The 22,609-nt window shown below is 55.1% G+C and overlaps 1 protein-coding gene across 2 annotated transcripts; it reads left to right on the forward strand.

Moving 5' to 3' along the window:
• Nucleotides 1-8,034: 8,034 nt before the first annotated feature.
• On the forward strand, nucleotides 8,035-22,431 carry CRELD1 (cysteine rich with EGF like domains 1). Of its 2 annotated transcripts, XM_050957502.1 has the most exons (10): nucleotides 8,035-8,173; nucleotides 8,463-8,545; nucleotides 9,747-9,857; nucleotides 10,248-10,339; nucleotides 10,646-10,822; nucleotides 13,169-13,264; nucleotides 13,617-13,700; nucleotides 14,245-14,340; nucleotides 14,751-14,894; nucleotides 17,839-22,431. In XM_050957502.1, the coding sequence occupies exons 1-10, from the start codon at nucleotides 8,048-8,050 to the stop codon at nucleotides 18,057-18,059; spliced, it is 1,230 nt and encodes a 409-aa protein (XP_050813459.1). In that variant the 5' UTR covers nucleotides 8,035-8,047; the 3' UTR covers nucleotides 18,060-22,431. The 2 variants fall into 2 exon arrangements, with proteins under 2 accessions (XP_050813459.1, XP_050813460.1); XM_050957503.1 differs by lacking the exon at nucleotides 8,463-8,545 and having other exon boundaries at nucleotides 8,083-8,173.
• Nucleotides 22,432-22,609: the final 178 nt, after the last annotated feature.

Below are 22,609 nucleotides of genomic sequence, written 5' to 3' on the forward strand. Positions count from 1 at the left end.
CACTTCCTCAGATGCATGTCATCATGCGTCTGAGGAAGTGGGTATTCACCCATGAAAGCTCATGCTCCAAAACGTCTGTTAGTCTATAAGGTGCCACAGGATTCTTTTGCTGCTTTTACAGATCCAGACTAACACGGCTACCCCTCTGATACTCAAAATTCTATTCAATAATGAAAAAGAACATTCAACTGGAGCTGCTGTGACTGGGAGTAGTAAGAGATGAATTCCTACTTCTTTCATCCCAGGAAGCACAGGATAAAGAGCGGGTCAAACAACTATAAAAAAGAAGTTGAAGTCAAATCTTCATTCATTGTATGATATTCCACTCTGTGTTCAAATTCTCTATTCTGTCCTGAGCACATGGCAGCCCCATTGCTGGTAGTGCATCACTCCACTCAACTGTTGGTGTTTTCCAGGACAGGGATCTGTAAAAGCAACATAGAGGTTGAATAGAATCTAGAAGTCGCTGCTGCAGATTTTTAAGAATCAAGTCTGTGTACTTTTTCAGTTCTCCTAACAAACACTTCTTGTCCTCTTCACTTAAGGATTCAGTATAAATGTCTTCATTAGTCAACTTCTGACTGAAGTCTTTGCTTCTTCCAGTACTTGTTCAATGGATAGCTCTCTGATTGATCCAAATGTAGCTTCTGTTGCTGGACAAAGATCTCCTAATGTAGCAGATGCCTGGATGGCATTGTGGTTTCAACAGTAGACTTATGAGAGAGAGAATGGGAATAGTCTTCTCTGACCGTAGTAGCAAAAGTAATCCACCAGCATCACTACTTCGATCCATCCCATCTTGTTAGATGCTTTCCAAAGCCAGTAATAATGGCTGGAGTAATTTTAAGACAACAGCCAAGGAACGCTCATGAGAAAGCCAGAGGGTTTTCCCAGGTTGGACTAATTTGAACTTCAGTCCCAGTGTATCTTCTGTATTTTCCAAGATATTCAGTCTTTTTGGACTCTTGCTGAAAAAATAATATAATGAAGACATTAAATGTATAGCTTTTAAAATGTCTTTTGAAGAGTCTGCAGCTCATACTAGCACTAGTTACAGTAGATGGCCTCTGCAGTGTGTATAGGAGAGATTAGGGTTACACTTTTCTCTGAGCAAAGCTTGTACTCCACCATGTATTCCAGAGAAGTTTGCAGCACCATCCAATGCACAAGTAGCCATCTGTTTGGGGTCCAATAGACAAGCATTTAACTCTTCTAAGATGTGGGTTGTCACAGATGTAGCCCAGTGCCGTAACGAGGACGAATGAGTGAGGCACTTGCCTCGGGTGCGCAAAGTGTAGGGGCGATCGGCGATGCTTTGGCGGCAGCTCTACCACCACCACTTCTTTGGTGGCAATTTGGCGGTGGGTCCCTGAGTCCCTCTCGGAGGGAAGGACCTGCTGCCGAATTGCCACCGCTGCTTCATTCATTCTTTGGCAGCAATTCGGCAGTGGGCCCTTTTCTCCGAGAGGGACTCAGGCATCCGCCACCGAATTGCTGCCAAAGAGCCTGGAGCTGGCCCTTGCCTTGGGCACAAAAATTCGTTGTTATGGCTCTGATGCAGCTGATGTGTCTTCTGTAACTCAAACATCTAGAAATGCATCTACTGGTCTACCCCTGACATCAAGATAACGTACACAATGACTTGATGCCCATTTGCATCGGTGCATTCATCAGCCAGGTATGCAAATATTTTGAATGGGGTGAGAGAAGTCTTCACTTTTTCAACTGTGGAGTCTTTCACTGTTGCACCACATGCTTCTAGCCAGTCAGTTGAGTTTCTTGCAGAAAGATAGTGAGCATTTGCTGGTCTTGTTCGGAACCAGTGTTCAGCTTCAGGATGAACAAGTGACAATGCCCTTAACACTGGCCTCCAGTTTGTAGTGAGTGGTATCTTTTGCTTAAATAGAAAGTATGATGCCACAGCCATGTTTGTTCGCATGAACTGTGTTGTGTCTCCAGCATTCTTAACAGGCTCATTAACACTCACCCACATTGTCCGTGGTCAGTAGAAACTCAGAGTTCAGAGGTGCTTTCACATGAGTTCAGCTCCCAGGTGGGAGGCAAGAAGGCACCTTGCTTGTTCCTCCAGCTGCTCACTGTTCGCTCTGGCCACTGTTGTTCATTGTGCCACCGTTCACTCCATTGCTCTGTTGCCTGCACCATCACCTCCTGCTGCCACCTGCCACTGTGACCTCTGTGAGTTGGTCTCTTGAGGTCCCACCAGCTCTCAGTGATTTCAGCTGAGCTCTCCGTGGGGGAACCTCGCTGCTAGTGCAGTCTAGGCTGTCTCTTCCACAGAAACACTGTCCCACAGCTGGTCTAAGCACTTAGACCTGATTGTCAGGGATTTCAGCTGTAGTGGTCACTTAACAAAACAAAAGACTCTCTATGGAGCCTAATCAGCTCTGTCTTTAAACAGGGGAGGGGGCAGGTCAAATAGTACTTGTGACTCAGGCAGACCATCAAGCAAAACACCTGTCCCCACCCTCTCTCTTGATGCCCTCAATCAGCACAGGCTAAGTACAGTTCTACTGCCCTTTACTCATACAGTAAGAACAACAACATTACATTACCCCCCCACCCCGCATTCAAGTGATCTGTAACCCAGCCCCAGCCAAAATCTATCACTTGGGCAACACAGCTCTGTTTGCTGGATAGCTAGGTAGATTAGGTGTGAATGTAAATACAATCTGGTCCTGAAGCCTTTTCCTCCAGCCCCTAGCTCAGGGGTCCCCAACGCGGTGCGGCATCCATGTGCGCCCACCTACTAGCCGTCGGACAAGCAGCCACCAAAATGCTGCCAAGAAGTGTCAATGTCAAGAAGCAGTACCTCTGAAATCCTGCCGAATTTCAGTGGCGACGCCTCTCGATGACGCTCCTTCATGGCGACATTTCGGCAGTGACACCTGTTGACGTTGCCGCTTCACGGCGGCATTTCGGCTACTGCTTGTCCGGCAGCCACGGTCCTCGGTGGCTAGTCGTCCAGCGCCCACCCCACAGAAAAGGTTGGGGACCACTGCCCTAGCTTATCACTAGCTCTCAGGGAGTGCTCATTTAGACTTTGCTTACAAATCATAATTTGGCCAACATCACCAAAATGAATGCACTGACATCATCATAAAAACAAAAGCTGTATAAGGAAGCTAGTCTATGTTCATACTTTTCAAATTTATTATACTTTTTCAGATGCACGTATTTTATCATATACTTTATATGCTTTTAAAGTATGTATTGTTTCAATTTCAGTTCAAATTTCCAAACAATCGCTAAATTGGCAACGCTGCATGTAACTAATTCACGAAACTGGGGAGGCGGTGTTAGGGAAATTAAAGGGGGATGTAGGGAAATTCCTGATGTCCATATTCAGAGTGACTCCAGTAATGACTGGGGATCTCAATCCTTATGGATCAGGGTTTCCCCTTCTTGAAACCCAAAGCAGATCTGAGATGAAGAAGGATCATGTCCCAGGGTTTTTATAAAAGCAGCAAAGAATCCTGTGGCACCTTATAGACTAACAGACGTTTTGGAGCATGAGCTTTCGTGAGTGAATACCCACTTCTTCAGATGCATGTAGTGGAAATTTCCAGGGGCAGGTATATATATGCTTGCAAGCAAGCTAGAGATAACGAGGTCAGTTCAATCAGGGAGGATGAGGCCCTGTTCTAGCAGTTGAGGTGTGAAAACCAAGAGAGGAGAAACTGGTTCTGTAGTTGGCAAGCCATTCACAGTCTTTGTTCAATCCTGAGCTGATGGTGTCAAATTTGCAGATGAACTGAAGCTCAGCAGTTTCTCTTTGAAGTCTGGTCCTGAAGTTTTTTTGCTGCAGGATGGCCACCTTAAGGTCTGCAATAGTGTGGCCAGGGAGGTTGAAGTGTTCTCCTACAGGTTTTTGTATATTGCCATTCCTAATGTCTGATTTGTGTCCATTTATCCTTTTCCGTAGAGACTGTCCAGTTTGGCCGATGTACATAGCAGAGGGGCATTGCTGGCATATGATGGCGTATATTACATTGGTGGATGTGCAGGTGAATGAACCAGTGATGGTGTGGCTGATCTGGTTAGGTCCTGTGATGGTGTTGCTGGTGTAGATATGTGGGCAGAGTTGGCATCGAGGTTTGTTGCATGGATTGGTTCCTGAGCTAGAGTTATTATGGTGCGGTGTGCAGTTACTGGTGAGAATATGTTTCAGGTTGGCAGGTTGTCTGTGGGCAAGGACTGGCCTGCCACCCAAGGCCTGTGAAAGTGTGGGATCATTGTCCAGGATGGGTTGTAGATCCTTGATGATGCGTTGGAGGGGTTTTAGCTGGGGGCTGTATGTGATGGCCAGTGGAGTCCTATTGGTTTCTTTCTTGGGTTTGTCTTGCAGTAGGAGGCTTCTGGGTACACATCTGGCTCTGTTGATCTGTTTCCTTATTTCCTCGTGCGGGTATTGTAGTTTTGAGAATGCTTGGTGGAGATTTTGTAGGTGTTGGTCTCTGTCTGAGGGGTTAGAGCAGATGCGGTTGTACCTCAGTGCTTGGCTGTAGACAATGGATCGTGTGATGTGTCCGGGATGGAAGCTGGAGGCATGAAGGTAGGCATAGCGGTCGGTAGGTTTTCGATATAGGGTGGTGTTAATGTGACCATCACTTATTTGCACCGTGGTATCAAGAAAGTGGACCTCCCGTGTAGATTGGTCCAGGCTGAGGTTGATGGTGGGGTGGAAGCTGTTGAAATCATGGTGGAATTTTTCCAGAGTCTCCTTCCCATGCCCTGCCCTGATATTCCTATCACCTCCAGAGAAAGAGAAGAGCCTAGAAGATGTAAAAGGAAACTTAGTTTAATAGCATCCTGTCTGGCAAGAACTCACTTATCAATAGACAGAGCTGGAAAACCCTTATGTCTGTATAGATGTAGTTGTGAAATCCTCACTTCTGTATTGTTTTGTATGTTTATTTGCATGGTTTCTGTCTGCTGTATAATTAATTTTGTTGGGTGTAAACCAATGAAGGTGGTGGAATATAATTGATTAAATAACCATGTTACAATATGGTAGGATTGGTTAGTTACATTTCAGTAAAATGATTGGTTAAGGAATAGCTAAGCAAAACTCAGGTTTTACTATATAGTCTACAGTCAATCAGGAAGTAAGGCGGGGGAAATGGGAACAGGGACTGGGGGAATTGGGATCATGTTTTGCTAAAGGGGGAAATGGGAACAGGGGATGGGAACAGGAACAGGGACACAGGCAAGGCTCTGTGGTGTCAGAGCTGGGAAGGGGGACACTAAAGAAGGAAACTGGAATCATGCTTGCTGGAAGTTCACCCCAATAAACATCGAATTGTTTGCGCCTTTGGACTTCGGGTATTGTTGCTCTTTGTTCGTGCGAGAAGGACCAGGGAAGTGAGAGGGTGAAGGAATAAGCCCCCTAACATTCAGCCCCAACTAAAACCTCTCCAGCCATCATCAAGGATCTACAAGGTATCCTGAAGGACGATCTCTCGCTCTCACAGATCTTGGGAGACAGACCAGTCCTCACTTACAGACAACCCCCAAACCTGAAGCAAATACTCACCAGCAACCGCACACCACACAACAAAAACACTAACCCAGGAACCTATTCTTGCAACAAACCCCATGCCAACTCTGTCCACATATCTATTCAAGTGACATCATCATAGGACCTAACCACATCAGCCACACCATCTGGGGCTTGTTCACCTGCACATCTACCAATGTGATATATGCCATCATGTGCCAGCAAAGCCCACTTAATCAGATGAATGCAGTGGAAAATACAGTACGAAGATAGATATATACACTCACAGACAGAAAACATGAAAAAATGGGTGTTCCCATACCAACTCTAATGAGACTAAGCGAAAAGATGGGCTATTAGCAGGAGAAAAAAACTTTTGTAGTGATAATCAGGATGGCCCATTTCCAAGTTGACAAGAAGGTGTGAGTAACAGTAAGGGGAACATTAGCATGGGGAAATAGTTTAGTTTGTGTAATGACTCATCCAGAACCACTCTTTATGCAAGCCTAATTTAATGGTGTCTATTTTGCAAATTAATTCCAGTTCTGCAGTTTCTTGTTGGAGTCTGTTTTTGAAATTTTTTTTGTTGAATAATTGGGACTTTTAGGTGTGTAATCGAGTGACCAGGGAGGTAGAAGTATCGCCGACTGGTTTTTGAGTTATAATTCTTGATGTCAGATTTGTGTCCATTTATTCTTTTTCGTAGAGACTGTCCGGTTTGGCTAATGTACATGGCAGAGGGGCATTGCTGGCACATAGAATCATAGAATATTAGGGTTGGAAGGGACCTCAGGAGATCATCTAGTCCAACCCCCTGCTCAGGGCAGGACCAATCCCCAAATTGCCCCCTCAAGGATTGAGCTCACAGCGCTGGGTCTAACGATGGCATATATCAGGTTGGTGGCTGTGCAGGCGAATGGCCCCTGATGGTGTGTGCTGTGATTATGCTGGTGCACCCTGAAGAGTTTTGTGGACAGAGCTGGCAGCCGGCTTTGTTCCAAGGATGGGTGCCTGGCTGCCAGGTGTTGTGGTGTGGTTCAGGCTGGGCGGCCTGGCGGGGGGCGGGGGAGGTGTTCCGAGGGGTGTGTGCTGGGGGGAGGCTGTGCTGGGGTGTGTGTACTGGGGGGGCTCTGTTGGGGGGAGGCTGTGCCGGGGGGGGGTGGGGGAGGTGTGCCGGGGGGTGTGTACTGGGGGGGCTCTGTTGGGGGGAGGCTGTGCCGGGGGGGCGGGGGAGGTGTGCCGGGGGGTGTGTACTGGGGGGGCTCTGTTGGGGGGAGGCTGTGCCGGGGGGTGTGTACTGGGGGGGCTCTGTTGGGGGGAGGCTGTGCCGGGGGGGCGGGGGAGGTGTGCCGGGGGGGGGCTCTGTTGGGGGGAGGTGTGCCGGGGGGTGTGTGCTGGGGGGAGGCTGTGCCGGGGGGGGGGCGGGGGAGGTGTGCCGGGGGGTGTGTACTGGGGGGGCTCTGTTGGGGGGAGGTGTGCCGGGGGGGGGGCGGGGAGGTGTGCCGGGGGGTGTGTGCTGGGGGGAGGCTGTGCCGGGGGGGGGCGGGGGAGGTGTGCCGGGGGGTGTGTACTGGGGGGGCTCTGTTGGGGGGAGGCGGTGCTGGGGGGCGGCTGTGCCGGGGGGGGAGGTGTGCCGGGGGGGCTCTGTTGGGGGAGGCGGTGCTGGAGGGGGGGGGCGGGGGAGGTGTGCCGGGGGGGCGGTGCCGGGGGCCCCGCTGCGGCTCTGCCAGCCTAGGGAGGGGCGGGGCCAGGCGCGAAGGGGGCGGGGCAGGGAGGAGAGCCAGGGGCCCTAGCACCGCCCCGTTACCAGGGGCAGGCCGCGCGGAGCGCGCTGATTGGCTGCGTATCGCTGCGGGTGACGTCTCTGCGCCGGGCCTGCTGCCATTGGCGGAGCGCGGCGCGGCTCAGCGCGTGGGCGCTGCCGGGAGTCGCAGGCCGCAAGCGCAGCGCTGCGCGGGGCGGGGCGGACTCCCTCTCACGGGCCCCACAGCCGCTTAGTGCCCCCCCCCCCCGGCCTTACAGCCCGGCCGGGAGCGTCCAGCCAGCGCCCCGCGGCCCCCGTGTCCCCCCCAGTCCCGCCTGCCCCCCTGGCCCAGTGCCCCCCTGACCCCCCCCGGCCCAGCGCCCCGCGGCCCCCCCATCCCTCCGGTCCCCCGGCCCAGTGCTCCCCCCGGTCCCCGGCTGAGCGCTCCCCCGGCCCTGCCCCAGTCCCCCCCGGCCCAGCGCCCCCCTGACCCACCCCCGGCCCAGCGCCCCCCAGCCCCTACAGAGCAGGGAGACGTGCGGCCTGGAGCTGGGGGAGGGGGCTCTGTCCCCGTCAGCTGCCGGGTCCCCGCTGGCGGCTCCCGGGCTCTGCCCCCATCTTTCGGCGCTCGCGCCCCACAGGGGGGTTGGGGGTTCAAGCTTCAGGGCCCTCCGCTGGGACCTGCCCCGTGCTCCCCACGCAGCCCCGGCCGCCTGCCCAGGCAGGGCTGGGCCCAGGCTCCGCACCCCCAGCGGGCCCGTGTCAGGCCTGTCCCTGCGGTGAGGATGGGGTTGCACTGGAGAAGGCTCCTGCCCTTGCTGCTGGGGCTGCTGCTGGACCCCTGGGGCACAGGCTCCTTCCCACTTGAGCCCTGCCGGACCTGCCGGGAGCTCGCCAGCAGCTTTCTCAAGGTGCTGGGCTGTGGGGCAGAGGGAGATGACTGGGCATTTCCCAGGGCCAGGCCCTGAGCGCAGCAGGATTGGTGCCCCCCCGGGCACTAGTGCTGAGTTCCCCACACAGCACTGCTCCCTAAAAGGGAGAGGCTGAGCATGGGGCTGGGGCTATGGGGCATAGATGGGTTGGGCTAGGCTTGTTGCTGGGGTGGGGCTGCACTGGGTGCAGGGGATGCTGGGTGGGTGGGCTGGGAGGGGTTTGCTTTGGGGCTGGGCCTGGGGCTATGACCTTCCCTTGCTTCCCCAGGGCCTGGAGCGGACAGAGCGGGAGAATTTCGGGGGAGGGAACACGGCCTGGGAGGAGGAGAAGCTGGCAAAATATGCGCACAGGTGAGCAGGTGGCATGCACTCCTCCTGCCTGATTCCTGCCCCAGCTCACCCATGGGTGGTGTGGACAGGAGCTCAGTGTCATCCCTCCCTCCAGTCTGGGGCTCCGGCCTGGAGGTGAAGATCCCACAGAGAGCAGGCTTCCTGGAGCTCCAGTTGCCATCATGACCTTGGGGCTGGGGCTGGCTGGATCAGTAGTTTTGTAGGGGAGTGCTATGGGGCTGGCGGTTTGGGTCAGGGAGGAGGGAGGCGCTATGGGGTTGATGATCAAGGCAAGGGGGGACTATGGGATGAGGGGGAGGTTGGGGAGACTGAGGGGCAGTGGTTGCGTTGTGGCAGGCAGGAGGGTGCTATAGGGCTGGTGGTCTGGGTAGGGGGTGTCGTGGAGTCAAAGTCTCTGTACTTGGGAATAGCTCTGCATGAAGCCAGGCAGGACTCGGGGCAGCGTCTCGCCTCAGGGCCACGCTCACCAGGGCAAGGAGCCTGCTCGGCTTCGGTGCTTCCGGGGTCCGACCTTGGAGCGTTCAGCCCCATGGTCACCCCGTTTGCTCCCTGCAGCGAGTCCCCCTGGACAGGACCCCTGGGGAGCCTCACACACCCCTAAAGGGCCCTGCCCCCCCCCCCCCCCGCAGCCAGCGGTGACTCCCAGCCCTCGTGTGACACTGATGAGTTGCTAGTGTAGAACAGAGCTTGTGAGCACAGAAATCAGGGACCTGCAGCAGAATCCAGCTTGGGGGGGATCCAGGGCCCTGTGCTCTCCCTCTGAGTCCCAAGCCAGGAGACTGCTCACCCAGCTTCCACCAGCCCAGCCTCAGACATGCCCTTTGCCCCTCCTCCATCCTGGGCAAACAGGTCACCTGGTCACCACCTCTCACTTTGCTCCAGCTTGTCAGACCATCAGTGGCCAGGTTACGAAGCACTTCGGCCATTCTCTGTGTACACTAGGGGCTCTGCAAAAATCACACACCTTTGTCCTGCCGCCTAGGCATTGGGGTGTAACACAGGGAAACTGAGGCACACACAGTATTCATGCAAAACATTAAGAAAAAACCTCCTGCTTTGTCACAGGGAAGAGGGCACTGTGTGGGCTGCTGGTCTGTGGGGGAGCGCTATGGGATCCGGTGAGTGAGGCGGGAAGGAGGATCCTGTGGGGCTGATGCTATGGGGCCGTGCCTGCCATGTCCTGACCCCCATTCCTGTGCAGTGAGACGCGCCTGCTGGAGGTGCTGGAGAGCATGTGTGGCAAGACGGACTTTGCGTGTCACCAGCTGCTGGAGCAGAGTGAAGACCACGTGGAGAGCTGGTGGTTCCAGGGGTGAGTGACAGACAAGGAGCAGTAGGTTCTGTGCCACACCGGGGCTCTGCTCTGGGCCTGGCCCAGGCTCCCTTTCTCCCAGGCCGCCATCCGGACAAGGGCTACCAGCTACCACCTCCCCAGAGATGGGCCGTGCACTGCCCCACCCTGGGGTGGCAGGGGTGGGGCCCCAGGCAGCAGGGTGTGGGGAGGAGGAGGGGGACTTTGCATCCCAGCCAGTGCTCCTGGCAGTGCATCCTGCCCAGATGTCCATGTCCAGGGCAGTGAAGGTGCCTGGGCATTGCAATGGGCACAACCAGCGGTGGTAGCACAAGGTGCAGTGTTTATGTAGGACCTACCTTAATGGGCTTCTCCTGTGGCGGTAACAGTGTGTCCTGCTGTATCCCTCAGACAGCAGCAGCACCCTGACTTCTTCCAGTGGCTCTGCATGGACACTCTGAAGGTCTGCTGCCCACCTGGCACCTATGGCTCTGACTGCCTGCGTGAGTTGCCAGCCCTGCTGGCTTCTGGAGCACCTCTCCTCAGGGCCAGGCTGGGGGCACCATGGGAAGGGATAGGGGAGCAGGCCAGGCAGGGGGGCCTGGACGGGTGCCATGGGCAGGAACTGGGGCCTGGGAGGGGCAGCACTGGGCAGGAACTGGGGCTTTGAGGGGTGGCACCATGGGTAGGAGTTGGGGCAGAGGAACAGGTGTCATGGGCAGGGTTGGAGGTGGGTGCAGGGCATGGTGGGACAGGACAGGTTCTGTGCCCGGCACTGGCGATCAGCACAGTAACTCGTCTCCCTGCAGCATGTGCTGGTGGGCACCAGCAGCCATGCAGCGGGAACGGTAAATGTGATGGCGAGGGGACGCGCACGGGCACTGGCCTATGCATGTGCAGCCTGGGCTACGGCGGCTCCTTCTGCTCTGAATGCGCAGACGGCTACTACGAGGCAGCCAGGAACGAGAGCCATCTGATATGTGCTGGTAGGTACTGCAGCATGGCACATGTGCTGGTAGGTAGTGCGCGTGTGTCCTGGCAAGCAGGGGTGCGAGCTGCACTGCCCCTACTGCTTCAGATGGCTCTGCCCGAGAGCTCTGTGAGGGGGTCAACAAGCATGTGGACAAGGGGGATCCAGTGGGTACAGTGTATTGGGATATTCAGAAAGCCTGTGACCAGGTCCTACACCAAAGGCACTTAAGCTAAGTAAGGAGTCCTGAGAGAAGGTCCTTTCGTGGATCAGTAGCTGGTTAAAAGACAGGAAACAAAGGGTAGGAATGAATGGTCAGTTTTCAGAATGCAGACAGGTAAATAGTGGTGTCCCCCAGGGCTCTGTGCTGGGGCCAGTCCTGTTCAACAACAATCTGGAAAAGGGTAAACAGTGAGGTGGCAAAATTTACAGATGATACAAAAATACTCAAGATAGTTAAGTCCCAGGCAGACTGCAAAGAGCTACAAAACAATCTCACGAAACTGGGTGACTGGGCAACAAAATGGCAGATGAAATTCAATGTTGATAAATACAAAGTAATGCACACTGGAAAACATAATCCCAATTGTACATATAAAATGATGGGGTCTAAATTAGTTGTTACCACTCAAGAGAGATCTTGGAGTCATTGTGGATAATTGTTTGAAGTCATCCACTCAGAGTGCAGCGGCAGTCAAAAAAGTGAACAGAATGTTGGGACTCATTAAGAAAGGGATAGATAATAGAGAAAATATTGTATCGCCTCTGTATAAATCCCTGGTATGCCCACATCTTGAATACTGCATGCAGATGTGGTCACCCCATCTCAAAAAAGATATATTGGAATTGGAAAAGGGAGACAAAAAGGATTAGGGGTATGGAACAACTGCCATATGAGGAGAGATTAATAATACTGGGATTGTTCAGCTTGGAAAAGAGATGACTAAGGGGGGATATGATAGAGGTTGTCACGGACTTGCAGATTGGGTCCACTCTTGGCCCCATGGGGGGGTGCCCCTTTCAGTGCGACAGCCCTTCTCGGGGGTCCACTCTCTCTTGGGGTCAGGCCCCTCCACTTCCTGGAGTCGCACCTCTCTGAGCCTTAGCACGCCTGTCTCTGCCGTGGCCCCTTCAAGGAGTCCCCTCACTCTGGACCCCCGGGGGCTTGTCACCCCCTAAGGGGATGATGCCCCCTGTTCTCTAGCCCAGAGCGACTCTCAGCCAGTGCAAAACAAGAGGGTTTATTGAGCGTTGAGCCCAGCACAGGAAACACTCAGGGCCTCAAGCCTGGCCTCCCTCAGTACAGCACATCCCAGTCCCCCTGCATGCAGGTGGGCTCTGCCTGCTCCCCCTCTCCAGCCCAGAGCCCCTCTGCTTCCCAGCTGGGCCTCCGATGTCACCAGCCCCAAGCCTGCCTCTGTCCATTGTCTTCTCTCCAGGTAAACAGGGTCACCTGGGCCCCCTTTCCTCTCTTCGCAGCCCGTTGTCCTCCCACTGGCCAGAACCGGCTGTGATTCCTGAGCTGGGCCTTTGGGTCACCAGGTCACCGTCGCTGGGGTCTCCATTCTCCACGCCAGTGGTTGGGGCCCCAAGTTCCCTCTCCGGTCCTCTATAACAGCCAACTCCCTCTCCCATCACCTCTTTAAACCCGCAGCACCCGGGGATAGTGAGTCCCACCCTCCCACATGCAAACCATCAGAAAACCAAGAAAATCCCCCAAAGGAAACAAGGAAAAACAAGAAACTCCCCCACTTCTTGTCAAAGGTCTATAAAATCATGACTGGTGTGGAGAAAGTAAATAAGGAAGTGTTATTTTCTCCTTCTGTTAACACAAGAACTAGGGGGTCACCCAATGAAATTAATAAGCAGCAGGTCTAAAACAAACAAAAGGAAGTATTTCTTCACACTACACATAGTCAGTCTGTGGAACTCCTTGCCAGATGTTGTTGTGAAGGCCAGGACTATAACAGGGTTCAAAAAAGAACTAGAGAAGTTCATGGAGGATAGGACCATCAATGGCTATTAGCCAGGATGGGCAGGGATGGTGTCCCTGGCCTCTGTTTGCCAGAAGCTGGGGATGGGTGACAGTGGATACATCACTTGATGATTCCCTGTTCTGTTCATTTCCTCTGGGGCACCTGGCATTGGCCACTGTCGGCAGACAGAACACGGGACTAGATGGACCTTTGGTCTGACCCAGTCTGGTGGTTGTGTAAGAGCTGGCTATGGGCTCCGCTCTGGGGCTGGCTGGAGCCCAAGGTGACTGGATCTGTCAGCCTGCTGGGTTTGCCTGGGCAGATGGCGAGGGACTGGGCTGGGCTCTGCTGCACGCTCACAGCCTGTCTCTCTCCTGTCTTGGCAGAGTGCTACCGGGCATGCGGGCGCTGCTCAGGGCCAGAGGACTCCAGCTGTCTGCGCTGCAAGAGGGGCTGGGCACTGCATGAGCACAGGTGCATTGGTGAGTTCCTACTGCCCCTGGAGAACTCAGGCCCTGGCCCCACCCTGCAGGGGCTAGTAAGGCAGAAGATGCTGGGGAGGGCAAGGCCCTGCTGCCTAGGAGCCCTGAGGTGAGCTTTAACCTGTGCCTGGGTGTTGTGCCCCCGGGGCAGGGACATGGCTCAGTGCGCTGGGCCCTTGTCACCTTGGGCGGGGGGGTGGGGTCTGGGACTGGGCTGTGAGGTGCAGGGCTGGGCAGGGGGGAGGGGTGGGTATGGGGTAAGCCGTGGGGCGCAGGGCTGGGTGGGTATGGGGCAGTGTTGGGCCATGGAGTAGGGGGAGGGGCAGTGGGCCTGAAGCCACTCTTTTTGCAGACATTGATGAATGTGGCACGGAGATGGCGCATTGTCGGGCCAACCAGTTCTGCGTCAACACCGAAGGCTCCTATGAGTGTCGAGGTCAGAGCTTGTCCCCAGGGCCGGGCCCATGCAGCCCATTGGCGTTTGCACCCTGGGCAGGGTGTGCCTTCGTGGCACGGCCTCGTCTGTGTCTGCCCTGGGCGGGGGAGAGCGCTGGGCTTCCTGGCCATGCCCGTGCCCTGTCCTTTGCTGGGGCGGTCCCAGAGCCCGGCATGGGAGGGGGTGTGGTACCTGCGGGGCGTGGCCGAGTCAGGATCCATGTGCTGCTGCTGCCCCCCGCAGGGCACCCCGCTCTCTGCGGAAGGGAATCCAACTCAGTGCTGCCCCTCACCCTTCATTGCCCTGTGCAGAATGAGGGCTGGTCCTGTGGTGCTGGGCAGCACCTGGCACCTGATGCACCTCAGCTGTGGCTCCCCAGCCAGCCCGACCTGTGCATGCTCTGCTCTGGCCAAACTGAGGGATAGGTTCTAGCCACCAAAATCCACGGCAAGGTGGGTCCATCTGTCCCCGGGGGATGCAGCCCCACCGCTCGTGTGGTTGCTTGGTGGTGCCGTCGGTGCCCTGACGCCCGCTCTGTCCCTAGACTGCGCCAAGGCCTGTGTCGGCTGCATGGGCGCCGGGCCTGCCCGCTGCAAAAGGTGCAACAAAGGCTACCAACGGGATGGAGCAAAGTGCCTGGGTAAGTGCTGTGCCCTCCTCCCCACCAGCTCTGACCTCCCCGGCCTGCGCTGCCCCCACCCTGCCCCACTGGCTCTGACCTTCTCCCTGCGCTGCCCCTGCCCTGCTCCACTGGCTCTAATCTCCCTCCTACCCCACCAGCTCTGACCTCCCTCCCTCCCCCTCCCACCCCACCGGCTCTGACCTCTCGCGCCACCCTGCCCTGCCCCACCAACTCTAATCTCCCCCCTGCCCCACCTGTTCCCTGCCCTGCCCCACTGACTCTAACCTCCTCCCCCACCCCACTGACTCTAATCACCCCCCTCATCCCCCACTCTGCCCCACCAGCTTTAATCTGCCCTGCCCCCTCCCCTCCCCAGCTCTAACTTCCTCCCCTGCCCCGCCGGCTCTAATCCTCTCTCGCCCTGGCAGACGTGGACGAGTGTGCCACCGCGCAGGAACCTGTCTGCACCAGGGCCCACGAGGTGTGTGAGAACACGGACGGCAGCTACCGGTGCGTGTGTGCAGAGGGTCACGTGCGCAGGGATGGCGAGTGTGTGGAGGACAAAGCCCCAGGTGAGACTCTGCAGGGACCCCTCTGGCTCCTCCCCCTCCATTGGCCCTGGGGAGTCTGGGTGGGAGGAGTCTCACATGGGAGTGGCACTGTTTACCTGGGGGGGTCCTGGGCTGGGGGTGGTACTGCTTCCTAGAGGGGCCGGACTGGTGTTTCACCCGGGGATGCGGTGCTGCTCCCTGGGGACAGGCTGCTCCCGTGGGGGTGGGATGGGGGTTTCTCTGGAGATTCTCTGTTCTAGGAAGGAGGAGAGGATGGAAGATGGTAAGATGCAGGTAGGATTTGATGAGTAAGGCTGTGGGTTCGTCACGGAGGTCACAGATTCTGTGACTTCCCATGACTTCTGCAGCGTTTGGTGCACCTGGCTCTGGGGCGGGGCAGCGCAGGCAGTCCCTGTGCCAGTCATACTGGCCACTGCTAGGGCAGTCTTGGGCCACTGCGACCCCCAGCAGAGTGTGGGAGGGGGCAGGGGTTTGGGATGAGGGGGCACTGGGTGGTGCTTACCCAAGGGGCTCCCTGGAAGCGGTGACATCCCCCTCGCTCAGCTGCTAGCTTGGGGGCATGGCCGGGTAGCTCTGTGTGCTGCCTGTGCCCAGTGCCAGCTTCGCAGTGCATGTTGGCAGGGAACTGTAAAGACAGCGTAATAGAGGCTCTACTTAAATGTGTGCCCCAAATTAAAAAACACAGTAAGAGAACCAAAAACCTGCCACCCTGGCTAAACAACACAGGACAAGAAGCAGTGAGAGGCAAAAAGGCGTCCTTTAAACATTGTAAGTTAAATCCTAGTGAGGAAACTAGAGAGGAGCAGAAACTCTGGCAAGTGACGTGTAAAAATACAATGAGGAAGGCCAGAAAAGAATTTGAAGAACAGCTAGCCAAAGACTCAAGAACTAACAGGAAATTTTTAAGTACATCTGTCATAAACAGATAGCTAAGGGTTAATGTCTCTTTCACCTGAAGCACCTGACCAGAGGACCAATCAGGAAACCGGATTTTTTCAACTTTGGGTGGAGGGAATTGAGTGTTTTTTGTCTTTGTTTTCTGGCTGCCTGCTTTCTCTGAGCTTTGGAGAAGTAGTTCTACTTTCTAGTCTTCTGTTTCTAAGTGTAAGGACAAAGAGATCAGATAGTAAGTTATATGGTTTCTTTTCTTTGGTATTTGCATGAATATAAGTGCTGGAGTGCTTTGATTTGTATTCTTTTTGAATAAGGCTGTTTATTCAATATTCTTTTAAGAAATTGCCCTGTATTGTGTCATCTTAATACAGAGAGACTATTTGTATTTTTTCTTTCTTTTTTATATAAAGCTTTCTTTTAAGACCTGTTGGAGTTTTTCTTTACTGCAGGGAAATTGAGTCTGTACTCACCAGGGAATTGGTGGGAGGAAGAAATCAGGGGAGATCTGTGTGTGTTGAAGTGGCTAGCCTGATTTTGCATTCCCTCTGGGTGAAGAGGAAAGTACTTTTTGTTTCCAGGATTGGGAACAGAGAGGGAGATTCACTCTGTTTGGATTCACAGAGCTTGTGTCTGTGTATCTCTCCAGGAGCACCTGGAGGGGGGAAGGGAAAAAGGATTATTTCCCTTTGTTGTGAGACTCAAGGGATTTGGGTCTTGGGGTCCCCAGGGAAGGTTTTTCAGGGGGACCAGAGTGCCCCAAAACACTCTAATTTTTTGGGTGGTGGCAGCAGGTTCCAGGTCCAGGCTGGTGGCTAAGCTTGGAGGTTTTCATGCTAACCCCCATATTTTGGACGCTAAGGTCCAAATCTGGGACTAAGGTTATTACTTTCCTATTCCCCCCAGAGGGAATGCAAAAATCAGGCTAGCGATCCAACACACAAATCTCCCCTTGATTTCTTCCTCCCACCAATTCCCTGGTGAGTACAGACTCAATTTCCCTGAAGTAAAGAAAAACTCCAACAGGTCTTAAAAGAAAGCTTTATATAAAAAGAAAGAAAAATAAGTACAAATGTTCTCTCTGTATTTAGATGATACAACACAGGGTCAATGGCTTAAAAGAATATTGAATAAACAGCCTTATTCCAAAAGAATACAAATCAAAGCACTCCAGCACTTATATTTATGCAAATACCAAAGAAAAGAAACCATATAACTTACTATCTGATCTCTTTGTCCTTACACTTGGAAACAGAAGACTAGAAAATAGAACTACTTCTCCAAAGCTCAGAGAAAGCAGGCAGCCAGAAAACAAAGACCTTAGACACTCAAATCCCTCCACCCAAAGTTGAAAAAATCCGGTTTCCTGATTGGTCCTCTGGTCAGGTGCTTCAGGTGAAAGAGACATTAACCCTTAGCTATCTGTTTATGACAACATCAAAAGCAGGAAGCCTGCTAAGCAACCAGTGGGAGCACTCAAGGATGACAAGGCCGTTGAGGAGAAACTAAATGAATTCTTTGCATCAGTCTTCATGGCTGAGGATGTGAGGGAGAGTCCCAAACCTGAGCCATTGTTTTTAGGTGACAATCTGAGGAACTGTCCCAGACTGAGGTGTCGTTAGAAGAGGCTTTGGAACAAATTGATAAATTAAACAGTAGTAAGTCACCAGGACCAGATGGTATCGCCCAAGCGTTCTGAAGGAACTAAAGTGTGAAACTGCAAAACAATTAACTCTGGTTTGTAACCTATCATTTAAATCAGCTTCTGTACCAAATGAGTGGAAGATAGCTAGTGTGACACCAATTTTTAAAAAGGGCTCCAGAGGTAACCCTGGTAATTCCCTCAGTTTGCCAGAAGCTGGGAATAGGCAATGGGATGGCTCACTTGATGATTCCCTCTTCTGTTCATTCCCTCTGGGGCACCTGGCATTGGCCACTGTCGGCAGACAAGACACTGGGCTAGATGGACCTTTGGTCTGACCTAGTCTGGCCATTCTTATGGGTTCCCGGCCTGGGGCGTTACCTCCTGACTGCCTCCCTTTGTCCCCCACAGACACCCCGGCAAAGGGCTTTTTCGATGAGGTGACGGAGGACGAGGTGGTGGTGCTGCAGCAGATGTTCTTCGGTGTGGTGATCTGTGCGCTGGCCACGCTGGCTGCCAAGGGCGACATGGTCTTCACCGCCATCTTCATCGGTGCGGTGGCAGCCATGGCCGGCTACTGGCTATCGGAGCGCAGCGACCGCGTGCTCGATGGGTTCCTGAAGGGCAGATAGCTCCGGGCGGGAGGCTCCTCCCTGCCCTGATACAGGGCCTGGGTGGGCGAGGCCCATAGCACTGGCTTGGGGATTGTCCATGTGATGGGGAGCAGGGGGCACCTGGCTTCAGGGGGCCCCAGGACTGAGGGTGGGGTGGGAAGCTGGTGGGGGCCCCTGGCTCTGGGTGGCCCCAGGGGGTGGGGTGGTGCAGGGCAGGATCTGGCACCCCCTGGCCAGACCTTTCCGGAGTTCTCAGAGAATCGCTTTCCCCTGGAGATGTTTTGTCCATGTGGATCGCACTTGCTGTGCAGGCGCTTCGTGCCGTGTCGCTGGGGCTATGCTCTGCATGTGCCCCCCCTCCAGCGCATGGGCTGCAGGGCAGGTGGTGGTTCCCGCTGGGAGTTGCCAGGCCGGAGGAGACCTAGTGCTGCAGAGTGCAGCGCTCCAGAGATGGCATCTGCCCAGTCAGGGGCCTTGTGACTGGCACAGCAATGAGCAGCATGCTAGGCCCCCCAGGCAGAGAACAGCCTGCCTGCTGGGAGAAAAGGGGCTGTTGGTACCGCCTGGAGCCACACCGGAAGCCTTTGGGAGGGGTGGCCGGGGCTGTGTCCCGTGCGACAGGCAGGGACTCGTCTGCTGGGTTTGGTCCCGTTGACTCTCTCACTGCCTGGGGCTGGAACTGTTTCTCTTGGGCTTAAGAGCATAAGACTGGCTGGACTGGGTCAGACCAAAGGTCCATCCAGCCAGGCTTGAATGATCTTTAGGAAAGACACCAGGGAGGGTGGCTGGCTAATTGACGTGGAGTCTGCCCCCTCCACATGTGGTGCAGGACGGGCCTGCCAGAGAGCTGGGAGCTGGCGGACACTGGCTTGCCCTTGGCCAGTTGGGGTGATGTGCAGAGAGCACTGCGGGAGGAGGCCGGAACAGATCCGTCAGCCCCAGAGACCTGCCTTGGGATCCCCACTGACTGAGTGTGGGGGTAGCATGCTGAGCCACCTCGGCAAGCTGCAGCCCAGGGGCTCTGGGTGGAGAATAGGGTCATGGGTCTTGGGAAAGCGGGAGGGGAACTGATGGATGGGTGGAGAGTTGCAGTCAGGCTGAGAGTTCCTGGGCTGCAGCCTGCCTGATCTGCTCGTGTCTGCAGGATGGGGGAAGCAGTGAGAAAAGGGCCTGGTGGGATTCCCGTCTAGGGCCCGCTCTGGAGCGCCATAGGGGTGTTTTATGTCTGTTGGTGGCAAACAGGACGGTCCTAGGAGAGCCCCATCTGCAGAACGGGTTTGAGACCAGGGTCCTCCGGGGACCTCTCAGGCTGACCATGTGCTGGCTGCGGAGAGCATGCGGGGCTGATGGTTGGTCAGTGGAGAGCGGCTGGGTTCTCTCGGGATCCGACACTGCTGCTGGCTGAGAGGAGGGGCAGGAGTCTCCTAGGTGTTGACATGGTGGTGGATGGCTCGGAGTGCCAGCACAGCGTGGAGCAGCAGCCTTTGTGCCTGGAGGGCTTGGGGAGCTTCCTGTGAGTCTGCAGAAAGCTCTGCTCAGGGCTGCACCGGGGCACAGCTGCAAGGTCAGGGTCCATGAGATCTTTGGGGGCTGGGACACGGATCTGAACGGCCAGGAGAGAGTCCCAGGGGAAGTCTGGCAGGAGGTGCAGCATATGCCCAGGATGGCTTGTGGCCCAGTCGTTTGAGGCAGGTCCTTGGTGTGGTTTGTGATTTGCGCTTCAGGTGGTGGTGGGGTGGCTGTCTCCCCGGGGAGGTAGGCACCTGCTCAGCCCTTTGAGCTCTGCACTGGCCTCTGCAGCCCTGGAGGGGGGACACTGGCAGCGGAGGCCAGACAAATTCAAATTGGAAGTCGGGTGCGTGACTGACCCCAGGAAGTGGTGGGACAGACGCGGCCAGCTCTGGAAACTGCTGGGCCCAACACGGGTATCTGGGCAGTACCGACTGGCCTGTGTTGGACAGGAGTCAGGCCTTGAACCCTGAGTCTCTGGAGGGCTCCTGACTTCCCTTGGCTGAGCCAGTGGACGCAGGTGGTTGAGAGCAGGCCCTGTTGCCTCAGGGCGGGGGAGGCTTTGGCTCGTGCAGGTGGAGCTGTGCTGAGAACTGGGTCCCGGGGGAATGGCGAGAGCTGCAAACCAACCCTGAGCATCTCCAGTGAGGACAGTGGAGGCAGTGCTGAGCTTCGCTGGCTTGGCTCCAGAATAGGACTCAGCCCCCCAAAGTCTCCAGGTACTTTACTGGGGGAAGGCGGGATCTGGAGGCTGCTTCTTGTCTGTCATGAGAAAGCCCCCTCCCCTTTCAGGGACTATTTGGGGCAGAGACTGGATGTGTCTGGAGACAGCTGGCTGGTTCCAGCCCAAGCCTGAGAGATGTAGGTGAGCTGGCACAGAAGGTAGGGCAGGGGCCAGAGCTCGCATTCAATTAGCAAGGGGCCCTTGCCCACTGTGTCAGAGCTGCTTCCTTGTGAGGACGGAGACTGGAAAACAGCCTGCCTTCTGCGCGGACTGGGGGGTGCTGAGGAGCAGATGTTCCCAGTTCTGGCTGCTGGAGTCCCTAGTTCTGGGGGTCCTAGAGCCCTCCAAGGCATGAAGGGGGAGTCGGTGTGGGGACTGACTGGAGTGCGAACCCCTGCATGAGACGATGGGGCTGCCAGGTATCAGGCCAGACTCCACAGACTGAAATCAGCTTGGCCTTGTGGGACCGTGCTCCTGCCCAGGGGAAGTGCTGCTGTCTGGCGCAATGTGCCTGGGCACTGCCCGCTGGCAGGAGTTGGACACACGCTGGGGAACCAGGACGTGTCTGCATGTAGCTGGTGGAGATGAGGGTGCTGGACTCTGCCGTGGGTTGCTGGCTCCCAGAGGCCCTGCTGCCGGGCACTGCCAGTGCCCTGGGCAAAGGGTGAATATCGAGCAGCTGCTAAGCCTCCCATTGCACTGCTGTGATCTCAGTCTCCAGTGTTTGGTGTTCTGCTCAAGTGCCCTTGGCACCTTCTTCATGGGGGACGATGAAGGGTACTTACCTGGAGGAAGAGCTGGGTTGTGAAACTTCTCCCCAGGGACTTCCTCTTCTGCATGCCGGCTCCGGGGCAGTGCGGGGTGTCCGCAAGCGGGACACAGCCGGGGAGCGAGATCCTGCTCACCTTTGGGCTGAACGGGAAGGAGACACCCCCCTACTGCGCCACAGGGACCATGTGGCTGAATTGTTTGAAGAGAAGCTCCCGCCCCAGGATCTACCCAGCTGCCCCCTTTGGCATGAGCCTCCGTCTAGGGATCTGTCACTCTAGCAGTGGAGCACCTCGCTGTGGGCCCTCCATGGCAGAGAGGGGACGGAGGCCCAGATGAATGAAGTGACTGGGAACTGAGTTTGGTCGTCTCTATCCCTGCCCCCAGGGGGAGAACAGGAGCAGGGTCCCTGCTCAAGGATGGGAGCCTGAGCAGGGCCAAGTCCTGCTGGAGCTGAGTGCCCAGTGCTGGGCCTGTTCAGCACAAGGCCCCTGACTCGGGGCTCTGATCTCTTGGGGGGCAGCAGAGCGGTGCCAGATGCTCACCCTCTGGCAGAGCCCGGTGCCCATGAGGCAGGACCACACGTGGCCACTCCTGGGCTCTGGGAAGGGAGGCACCTGCCCCTGCTGGGGGTGGAGGGGCTTTTAAAGAGGGGCTTTTATCTGTCCTGCCCTCGCATCTGTGGCCTCATGACTGCCAGCCATAGCAGAGAGAAGCAGGGCCAGTCTTGGCTGAGTGCCAGGTGGGGGGCCCCAACCCTAGAAAAGCAGGTTTAATACTGGCGGTGGGGCCTGATCCACAGACTGCCCCCCCCCCCGGTCCTGTGGGAGCTGGGTGTGGATGGGAGAGTGGGGCCAGCTGGCTGCGGCCACACTCCAAGGCCCATGGAGGCATCCTAGCCCACGATGACTACTCCAGGAGCAACAGCTTGAGATGGGTGCCCTGCCCAGCGAGGTGTGGCTCAGCCCCTCACTCCAGCACTGCTCAGGGCCCCGGGCATGGCTGCACTCTCTCCACCAACCAGCACCGAAGGGGCAAAGGGAGTTAGTTTGAATATGCCCCCCACTCCCCGGCTGCCTAGATCCATTAGCACTAGGACTGGCAAGAGATTAAAAAAATAGTATCTACAGTGTGAATAATTTATTTCAATATTTGTTTTCTACATTTTCAAATACATCAGTTTCAATTATAGTACAGAATACAAAATGTACAGTGCTCACTTTGATTATGAATATTTACGCTGTAAAAAGACAAAAGGAATAATATTTTTCAGTTCACCTCATGTAAGTACTGTAGTGCAATCTCTTTATCATTAAAGTTGAATTTACAAATGTAGAATTATGTACAAAAAAGTCTACATTCAAAAATAAATGTAAAACTTTAAAGCCTGCAAGTCCACTCAGTCCTAATTCTTGTTCAGTCAATCACTCAGACAAACAAAGTTTGGTTACATTTACAGGCGATAATGCTGCCCACTTCTTGTTTACAGTGTCACCTGAAAGTGAGAACAGACGTTCGCATGGTGCTATTGTAACTGGAATCACAAGATGTTTATGTGCCAGATGCC

The sequence above is a fragment of the Gopherus flavomarginatus genome, chromosome 6, assembly GCF_025201925.1.
Source record: "Gopherus flavomarginatus isolate rGopFla2 chromosome 6, rGopFla2.mat.asm, whole genome shotgun sequence".
Classification (NCBI taxonomy): Eukaryota; Metazoa; Chordata; order Testudines; family Testudinidae; genus Gopherus; species Gopherus flavomarginatus.

Coding starts and splice junctions, on each gene's coding strand:
- CRELD1 (XM_050957502.1), top strand. CDS start 8,048: ATGGGGTTGCACTGGAGAAGGCTCCTGCCCTTGCTGCTGGGGCTGCTG. Junction 9,858..10,247: donor GAGAGCTGGTGGTTCCAGGG/GTGAGTGACAGA, acceptor TGTATCCCTCAG/ACAGCAGCAGCACCCTGACT. Junction 14,895..17,838: donor TGTGGAGGACAAAGCCCCAG/GTGAGACTCTGC, acceptor TGTCCCCCACAG/ACACCCCGGCAAAGGGCTTT.